General features: G+C 50.5%; 1 protein-coding gene across 1 annotated transcript; it reads right to left on the reverse strand.

Annotated features, from left to right (window-relative positions):
• Nucleotides 1–786: 786 nt before the first annotated feature.
• Nucleotides 787–9,353, reverse strand: LOC104465442 (cholesterol desaturase daf-36-like). Its single transcript, XM_010078489.1, has 7 exons — nt 9,347–9,353; nt 9,046–9,234; nt 5,985–6,163; nt 4,424–4,549; nt 4,010–4,129; nt 2,319–2,495; nt 787–948 (listed from the first exon to the last, which is right to left on the reverse strand). The coding sequence occupies exons 1-7, from the start codon at nt 9,351–9,353 to the stop codon at nt 787–789; spliced, it is 960 nt and encodes a 319-aa protein (XP_010076791.1).
• Between the last annotated feature and the right edge of the window lie 763 nt (nt 9,354–10,116).

The following is a 10,116-nucleotide window of genomic DNA, read 5'->3' on the forward strand; positions in this document are numbered from 1 at the left end:
TGATCACAGTAACCATACATGACACCCATGGTCTTGCCATGAGCCACAAATTGTTACAGCCAACCGTGTACCCAGGGCACTGCTGGAATCCAGGGGCTACCAAAGCAGGATCTTACATCCTTGATGTACAAAGTTGTTGTCAGTCTAAGTGATTTGATCACCAGGATAGTCTCTCTGCTTTCCAAGTAGGTGCTCCATGAGGAACTCACTCATGCAGGAGCTCGGTGGGCTTGAGGAAGCCCACAGGTATGGCAAGGGCACGGTGGGCAGCTAGAAGCCTTGCTGCCCTGCCTGATGCTGGAGAGAGCGGCAGCACGTGTCTGTGGGCTTTGCAATCTCACCTCTGATGCCATGCAGACATCGGGCAAGGCTCCCCTGGAGAGCTGGCGCCTGCACCAGCCCAAGCGATGGTGCAGAAGCAGCAGCAGGCCAGGCTGGGAAAGGACACTTCAGGCAATAAAAGGCCATGTGAAAAGCTTTTCATAGAACTACTCAAAAGGATAGCAGCAGAGAGAGACAAGGGCACTTCAAAAGCAGTTCTGGCAATCTTGGGTTCACACTCAGCTCGCTCATTGCAGCACAGGGACAAGAGCAAGTGTGTGACACCCTTTGATGCCCTCAACACAGAAGGTAAAAGAGGATCCCCAGGGCTCAGGCTCCGCTCCCTGTGCCAGTGCCCATATTTGTTATATTGATGGTGCCCGCCCAGCACCGCTGCCACCAGCCAGGCTGGGAAGGAGCCACCGGAGAGCCTCTGGCCACCTTCTGCAGCGGGCAGCGAGGTCCTCACCAGTCCAGACCCTCCTTCTGCGCCGGGAGCCTCCGGCTCTTCTCGCTGTAGAACTGCGCGTACCAGCGCCGGTGCTTCTGGATGCTGGAGTCCTCCCGCACCAGCAGCGGCTTGGGCAGGTACTGTTTGTTGTTCCAGATGGTTATATCGCGCTCAAACTGGGGAGAGAAGGAGGGTTCAGGTGAGGAAGATGAACCGGCAGTTCTGTGCGTGCTACCTGACACGAGGGGTTTTTTTAGTGTTTCTCCCAAATGGCTGGTGTAGGACTGCCCGGGCTGTTTGTAAAGCTGCAGCTCTGTCTGCGGTCAGGAGATGTTTACCCCACCATACCTCCCAAAAAAAGAAGCCAGTCTTATCTTAGACTGCCTTTGTCGCAGGATATACTGGAAAAGAAATGGATGGTGTGTAGGAAGGAGCTGCTCCACCTGAGATTTTTTGATTCTTTGGGTAGCTCCCACCAACCAGGGCTTTGTAAGTTCAGTGTCTGCATCTTAAACTCTGCTCAGACACACATCCAGTAAGACTGATGGAGTTTTCCTCTGGGAAGAGGTCGCTGCAGAAGTGAGTGCTGCTCATTCACATTAGTAAGAATGCCAAACATTAAGCCAGCATTTATACAGTGTGAGTTAGCTCAGCCACACGTCACTTGGGGTAAGTTTTTGGCATCTGAAAATCATCTTTTGGTGATTTTTACGGTAGTACCAGTGCATCTCTGGTCAGACCAGTTTCGAAGCTTTAACCCCTGACAGCAGTGAATGACATGAACTATTCTGACTGTTTCAAAGGTTCAGGGATGACGGAGACAGATTTCTCTTGGTAGTGCCAGCTGGCATAACAAGGAGTGACAGCCACAGATTGCAGGTTGAGCAGTTCAAAATGGACATTAAAAATAGAAATCAGCAGTGTGGGTAGAGCAGTGATGGAATGGGTCACCCAAGGAGCTGGAGAGATGGGGGCATTTGCCAAAGGAGGCTGACCTGACCTTGGCAATAGTCTCGCCTCAACTGGGATATTGGACTGGAGGCCTCTAGAGGGACCTTCCACCACTTCTGTGAATGCCTGTGGTAAGGACCTGGAAAACCTCTGACAGGCAGGGCAAGAGTTGCCAAATCTCATGATAATTTAACAGGCTGAGGATTTCTGGGTGCTGTTCTTACTGAAGGAGATAGATAGACTGGTCACCAGCCTGGGATGCTGAAAATCCCGGATGCAGTTATTAGTTCTGTCCAAGACTTCCTGCAGGTTGGGAGGGGCTGCCTAATCCTTGTGGCCCCATTCGCCATCCAGACACGAACAGGCACCTCTGCTGTTGTCAACAGATAACCCACTGCAGGGACCCTCTTTATGAACCCTCTGGTTTAGCTCTTTGGGCTGCTGAAACTGAAGATCGTGCCAAGCACTGGGAGGATCTTGCCCATGAGTGCTTTGCCCCCACATGTATCTGAGCCCACCTGGGCAACCTCCTCACAGCTCCCACCCACCGAGCCCCAGGGGAGCAGGACTGGCGGCTGTTCTCCAGAGCCCTTACCTGTATGCACTCTGCTCGCAGGATGAACTTGGGGATTATGGCTGGCACGTTCTTCTGGTAGTAGATTTTGTGGACAACATTCTGCAGGAGAGGCTCCAGGGGGGTCACCGTCTGCAGGATGATCCCGCGGCCCAGGAAAGCATGTTCAAAGATCAGGAAAACCAGCCCTGGTCCCACCTGCAGAGCAACAGAGAACAGGGACCAGTCCCCAAAGGTCCAGCCCACTGGTGCAGCAGCTCCCACCGCTTGAGACCTGCTGAGATGTCTCCTAGCCTGTGCTCAAGTCCCCCTTTACTCTGTCTTTCATCAGATAAAAAGCACGAAGTCAAGCTACACCTCATGGCCACCTGTTGGTGCTCCCAGGCCAGGGGACATCCAGCAGAGCCGTGCAGCCCATACCGGCCTGGGACATTCACAGATGTGTCAGGGCTGGATGGCTTTGCTGTGGGCCCATGGGAGTTCGTGAGGGTCTACAGCGCTCTACTGGTCCCAAAAAGTTTAAAACCTAATCTTCTAGGAAATGCTTCCAAAATTTCACTTGGTCTTGTCCATCACTGAATTACCTTCCAGTCATCAACAGCCTTTTTGGCTTGTTGATACCAGGCCTGGGCTCCAATCTCAGCAGCAGCGATTGCAATACAATGTGGAGGTGATACAGCATCCCTGCTCCTGCTCTGGTTTCTCATTTGCAGCTACAACAATCCCATTAGCTTTTGGCTGAAATCAGGTTCGGCCTTTTTTCTTGCAGTACATGATGTACTTGGTCTGTGCTTTTTGACATGCACCCAGACATGCAGATACATGGTCATGCACTTGGTTCTTTGAAGCAGTGCAGACATTGCTGGGGTTTTCAGCTACTTTATTTACTGCTCCTTTAATGTTTAGTTGGGTACAAGCTCTCTGTAAGGTTATTTTAATGTCTTTTTTCTCCTCTTCTCTGCTGTCCCTGCCGAATAGCACAGATCTAAGAACTGAAGAGAGATACAATCAACATCCACTTTGTGATAATTCCCTTATTACAGTAAGGTCTAGCCTTTATCAAAGTTTTGTATCATGTCTTGTTTTGCTGTTGTTCTGTATTTGTAATATGGGAATAGGTCAAATGCCTTCAAAAATGTCCTACAAGAAGTTACTAGTTTTATCAGGCAAGCTTAGCATTTCATGAAAAAACAAACAAACAAACAAAAAAAAAACAAAAAAAAAGACCACAAACCCACAACCAAAAACGAAAGTGAGATCTGGTTCCCATCGATTAATGTTTAGTGGCGTTATTTCCATTTTCCTTTAATTCCCCTCATTCAGGGCTGATCTTGGGCTCCACACCACACTGTTGCTGTTTGCCTTTCCCAGGCGTGTTCACGGTGGACTGAGAAGATCCCCACATCTGAATGGTGAAGAGCTGTGACACCACGGTGCAAAGGTCCCTCAGGATTGTCACCACTGTCTGCTCAGGTACCGGCTTTTTATTTTTTGCAGTTGTTCCGTGGGCACAGCAGTCCTTAGGAACCCTCCCTCCTCTCCACGCTGCCCAGCTGTGGAGCACCCAGTGCCAGTGGGTGGTTTTTGGCCTCTGTGCCCGATGCACTGGGTAGGAAGGGCTACGCTGGGCAGGGTGGGCAGGGGCTCACTTGATCTTTGATGTGACAAAGCCCTTCAGCTTGGGGTGCTGGTGTCACCAGCACGGGACGTACCTGCCTGGCTGAAACCGTCAAATCCATCAAGGACACATGCTTCCCGAAGATGGTTGCGCTGTGCTGAACCAGCAGCCGGGAGCAATGCTCGTTGGGCTCCGGCTCCGGCCGCCACTCCGCCTGGAGGGGTGGGGAAGGATCAGCTCAGTCTGGGAGATGGGGAGAAGGGAGTACAGCCAAGGGGAGGTGGCAGCGAGACGGTGACCAGAGCTGGCTGTGCAGCCCATCCAGAGATGAGCACAGATGAGGGAGTGCAGCTCAGACCCTCAGAGAGACAGAAGAAGAGAGACTGGACCCAAAAATGGGGGGATGCAGCAGAGGGGGTGAGGTGGGACTGATGGTTTGAGGCAGAAAGGAGACCTGGTTTAAAAGACTTGAACCTCTTCATGGCTCAGAGGGGAGCTGGGGTCTTACCTTCCAGACGTGCTTCATGAAGTCCCACAGCTTGGACCTCGTGTACCTCAGATCGGATCCACCCAGAATAGCTGGTCCATGGAGAAAAGCCAGGTGAGCCGTGTCGGCCGCATTCTCGGGGATTTCCTGTCGTTGGGAGACAATTTGCCATTGGCGAGAGCTGCTCGTGTGTACCAGCAGGATTGCAGCAGCCCGGCAGGACAGCCCAGTGCCCACCGCTTCCAGCACAGCGGCGATGCTCACAGGGACGTGACACAGCAGGAGGCAACCAAGCGAGTGGAGGAATGCACCTCAGCACACACTGACCTGGGACTAGTTCTTAACTAGTGTATAGGAATAATTTAAACATGAAGCTCAGAAAATTCAGGGTAAATTTTAATCTCAAAGAAGTCCATGCACGATAACTTCTGCAGCTGCACAAGCTGGGACTCCAAACAAGTCCTTCCCTTGACCCTGTAATAACTGTAAGGAATAAAGCATTTTTGTGTTTGTGTTCCTGGACTAGTTGCCACATATTTTTAAACCTTTAAACCCCACCGGCCTGCCTGCAATATATCACTTTTTCAGAAGTTTCAACTGCTTTATCACTCCAATACACCAGCTTTCCACCACCTGGGCAAGCAGCACAGCCTGGCCCCAGCACAGTGGCTTGTGCTGAAAAGCAGACATGAAATAAATATTACTGTGCCATCAATCTCCCAAATTCTCCCTGCTTGTTATAACTGCTCTGCACGCTCCCAGAGCTCTGTCTCCTGTGTCTCTTGCACCTTCTTCATTTCTTCTAATAATTCTTCATTTCTTTCTAACCCACTCACCCCAGTCGTGACTTACTCAGCAGGCGCTGCCCTTGGAGAGAAGTGTGCTTTAGATGAAGGATCATTTTTGCCACTGATTTTTACAAATAGAACTGTTCTGCTCATTCGGAAGTGTATAAAAATCTCCAAAGGTCCCAAATCCTAAAGGACTGCCCATTTTCAAAACTGCTGCTGCCTCCCATCGCTCTCCCCGCAGTTGCCCCCGGCCCCTCCGAGGACCACGGCTGCGGCTCCTGCTGCTCAGTGCCACCAAACGGTTCCCCTTTTCCGGACTCATTTCCACTAAGAGGTGATGGAGGCAACAGCCGTTCTGTTCTCTGTGGCACGTTTGTCAGTGTGTGACGGTGATTATGAAGATTAACAGCAAAATAACTGCGTTTCCATTTTGATGATGGATGCCAGCCTCCTGACACTAAGTGCCGCGATTTCTAGAGAATCTTTTTAAAAATTACATCAGTTATAAGTCAAAGCAAATTAACAGATTCCCTGTAAGTACCCAGAACATCTGCTCTTTACTCGAGAAGCCCACGATCCGTGTTTGGGGAACATATGCTATATTCTGAGCATGCAGCACAGGGCTGTATTTCTAGGTCTGAGCTCTACTGGCAGCAGCGATGGCACTGGACGCAGGCAGAGCCCCTTTAATTGGGAAGAAGATGTCCCCGAGTGGGCTAACTGGGAGGAGATGTCCTTGAACTGGACTGAAGGAGAGCACCCATGCCCCATGGAGGGACCAGGCTCCCTACCTGGATGTGCACATCCACCAGGTGCTCGGTCTGCCCGCGGAACACCCACTCCTTGGTGGCGATCTCCCGCTGCTCGGGCACTGCCCATGTCGGCCCGACCCCTTCGCAGTGGTACCAGACCAGCAGCATCCCGTTCACCTCGCAGGACGGCCAGGTCTGGACCTTCGCAAAATCTGGCACTGAGGAGGAGAGATAGGAATCGGTTAAAAGTGGCATCTCCAAGGCTGGTGCTAAGGGTCCCCTCATCCTGACCCACGGCTCAGAGATGGTCTTTATTTATAAGCTGAGAGAGGGGAGATTGAGATGAGATGTGAGGAAGAAATGTTTTCCTGTGCGGGGGGTGAGGCAGTGGCCCAGGTTGCCCAGAGAAGCTGTGGATGCCCCATCCCTGGAGGGGTTCAAGGCCAGGCTGGATGAGGCTTTGGGCAACCTGGGCTAGTGGGAGCTGTTTTTGCCAAGGAGTTGGAACTTGCTGGTCTTTAAGGTCCTTTCCCATCCAAACCATTCTGTGATTCTATGATTCCTGTGGCACAGACTCTCTGGTGACACTTTTCCAGCTTTCAGGCTGATGAAGAACAACAGCTTCTGAAGTTCACAGAAGAGAGCCCGCTTACATCGGTTTTATTGCAGTTGGGCGGTTTACACAAGATTTCAAGGAAGAAGCACGGCTGGCTGCTCTGCAGCCCCTTTCACTGCTCTTCAAACTGTTCAAATAAGTAAAAATCTGATGCATCAATGGACCCTCCTCGAGTTCCAATGAGCCAAAAGGAGATGCCTTTAGTCATAGATGTGCAGAGACTAAAAGCCATCTCTGCCTCTTGAATTCAAGTCATTGTTGATGCAATATCGTGTGTTGCTTTAAGAATATGTCTGCACTGTTTCCAGTTAAATGAATTTTAGCATTTATATTTACCCAATTGTCAGAAAATGTAGCTTCTACTGGGCTGGGAGGCTTTTGCCTTCATTACTGTTTTATCTAATTTGCAAACAAGCACAGGGGATAGCGCTTCCGTATTATTCAGCCTGGTACAGGGATGTGGGAGGTGAGAAAGCCGGACAAATTCTGTTTCTCTTTTAGTCATGAACATCAGAGGGTGCAGGAGGAGACCATCAGTGCAGTTACTGATTGAAAAAATCTGGTGTTTTGGGTGGGATGCGTCTCATAAAATTTTAAAGACAGCTTCATCTGCCCCCATGCAGACATAGAACCATTGAATCATTTAGTTTGGAAAAGACTTAAGATCATCAAGTCCAACCATAAACCTAACGCTGCCCAGTCCACCACTAGACCACGTCCCGAAACACCACGTCTATATGTCTTTTAAATCCCTCCAGGGATGGTGACTCCACCACTTCCCTGGGCAGCCTGTTCCAATGCTTGACAACCCTTTCGGTGAAGAAATTTTTCCCAATATCCAATCTAAACCTCCCCTGGCACAACTCTTTTTGTCCTATCGCTTGTTACCTGGGAGACTGACCCCACCCTCACTACACCCTCCTTTGAGGCAGTTGCAGAAGGCGATAAGGTCTAACCACCCCCAGTTCCCTCAGCTGCTCCTCATGGGACTTGTTCTCCAACCCTTCCCCAGCTTCATCCAGCACCAGGTCAGACTCCAAGGCTCTGCTGGTGTGTTGGTTCTCTGTGAGCCTGGTGCGGGAGGAGCTGCCCATCAGAGCTCTCCACAATCCCTCTCCACCAAAGTCACCTGCATGCACAGATGGCTTGTGAATCTGTTCAGAACAGCGCGACCCGTTTGGGCTGGCTGGGAGCAGGGCAGCTGTCTGCAGTTTTGTTCTTTCAATAACTCCAGATAACTACAACCCTGAATGCAGCCGTTTCAGATGAAACAATGCATCTTGGCAAGCGTTTGCATATGTCCAGAATATTCATTCTCATTTTCTGATGAAACACAGCACTGCTTGTTACTTAGAACCAAATTTTCATGTGAGTGCAGCCCCTGAGTATGTATGGGGAAAAAAATGCTGTGTTAATCTTTTTTTCTGATAATAACACACATACAACAAGAATTGCTGTTTGGTGAGATCTATCGATTGTTTATCTTGTCCCATAGAGATGGAATGGTTTTTTTCACTTTGGGAAAAATAGTCTGGTAGAAAGACTGACTTTTGCTGCTAATTATGTTTTTTTCATTGCTATCCCAGTCAGAGAAAGATGAACTTCTCAGGAAAATAACCAAGAAGCACAAGCCAAAGAAAAACGCGAGGTAAGTCTGTTTTCTGGTTTCAGCCACATCTAGAATTGGTGGCTTAAGCTAATTAGCGCAGGCAGATGAATTGTTACATGTGAATTTTAGGCAAGATATTCTTCCGACACAGTCGATGCAAACCATATCTAAAAGGTAGGTGTATGTGAAGCTTTCCTGGATTCTCACCAAAAGTTCCCTTCAAGCCTTAAAAGCAGAAAAAATTGCCATTGAGAGACTATTCTGTCATGCTAATGCAACAGATTGAAGCACTGACGCGGTTTGGGCTGTCACTGTGGAGGACAGAATCACTTCTGAAAGCCCACAGCTCCTCAGGATCCGTCCCTGCTGGTGCCATGGATGACTCAGAGTGAAAAACCTTCTGTTACACCATGCATGCTGCGTGCAGGAGCTGTAGGACTGTCAAAATCGAGAAGAGTGGTTATTTACCCAAAGTCCCGGTAAACATCTAACTTAGGACAGGGCACTGGAGCATTGTGAGCCAACGTGGACAACCCAGGAGGAAAATGAGGGTGCTGCATGAAATAGGGGAGCAGGATGAGGCAGTGGCCCAGGTTGCCCAGAGAAGCTGTGGATGCCCCATCCCTGGAGGGGTTCAAGGCCAGGCTGGATGAGGCTTTGGGCAACCTGGGCTAGTGGGAGGTGTCCCTGCCCATGGCAGGGGGTGGGACTGGATGGGCTTTAAGGTCCCTTCCAACCCAAACCATTCCGTGATTCTAGGATGGAGGGTGAGTTTTGATTAAGATGACTTTTCCTTAATGAAGGAGCTTTTAATGAGGACACACCAGGCACTACCGTTTCTGCAGATGCTTTCAGCAGATTTGGGGGATGTTCACCTTTTTCAGCATATGGGATGCTGATGCATTTTCCATCTTCTCCTCGAAACTGCCAGCCATGAAACGGGCACTCAATGCAGTTGCCCACGACGTGCCCTCCAGCAGCGAGGTTGGCCCCGAGGTGCGGGCAGTAAGCGTTGACCACGAAGGCTTGGCCATCCTGGGCACGAAACACAGCGAACTGTTCTCCTGTAGAAATACAAGGTAATGAGATTGTAAAAACATCCCCAGGTGAGGGGGTCAGGGAAGGCACATATTTCTCGGCCCCTTCTGAGCAGGTAGCACCATCCAGCACTTTTACCCGACATTGCAGTAACCTGCCTGTGCAAAGATGTGCAGAAATATCCTGCTAAAAATTAACACTGGAGGCTTTCTTTCCTTTCTAGTGGAAAGAACAATGGTAGGACAGAAATAGGGTTGCTTGGAAGAAGTGATTTAACCAGGAGATGGCAGCATGAATCTGCCAGAGCCGGGCCGGTGCCCAGGGCTGTGGTCAGGCTGCAGGCAGGAGGCGTTTGCTGCCTGCAAAAGGAGACACGCAGCACTGGGATGGCAGCTGCTCTAGCAAATGCCCAGGGTGATGGTGGCCATTGGCTCACTGCCCGGGTTTAAAAATCATCCCAGAGCAGTGAGCAGTTGTGCCAGGGCCAGTTGCAGCCCATGTTTCACCGCAGCAGGTTGACACCCTGCGGGGCCGGGCAGCTGCCGGTGACCCCAGGAGCTTCTGCAGCGGAGAAGTGTCCGTGTTGGAGGGCATCTCCGTGTTCTCGAGCATCATTGCTCTTGGTCACCTCTAAACTCTCGTGGCTTTGACCCTCAAGAGTTTTTGAGCTCTCGGAGCCTGTTTCAGCTGCAGGATAAAAGTTACAAGGGTGGTGAGGCGATTGCCCAGAGAAGCTGTGGATGCCCCATCCCTGGAGGGGTTCAAGGCCAGGCTGGATGAGGCTTTGGGCAACCTGGGCTGGTGGGAGGTGTCCCTGCCCATGGCAGGGGGTGGCACTGGATGGGCTTTAAGGTCCCTTCCAGCCCTGAAGCCTGGTGCTTTGCCCACCAAGGTTTTAAGACCATTTT

The sequence above is a fragment of the Pterocles gutturalis genome, unplaced genomic scaffold (assembly GCF_000699245.1).
Source record: "Pterocles gutturalis isolate BGI_N339 unplaced genomic scaffold, ASM69924v1 scaffold5936, whole genome shotgun sequence".
In the NCBI taxonomy this organism is placed as follows: domain Eukaryota; kingdom Metazoa; phylum Chordata; class Aves; order Pterocliformes; family Pteroclidae; genus Pterocles; species Pterocles gutturalis.

Bases quoted from the DNA above. Each gene is read 5' to 3' on its own strand.
- LOC104465442 (XM_010078489.1), bottom strand. The intron at 6,164-9,045 runs GTGAACATCCCC...TCTCCTCCTCAG, and splicing joins CATCCCATATGCTGAAAAAG to TGCCAGATTTTGCGAAGGTC. The intron at 2,496-4,009 runs GTACGTCCCGTG...GTTGCTCTGCAG, and splicing joins TGACGGTTTCAGCCAGGCAG to GTGGGACCAGGGCTGGTTTT.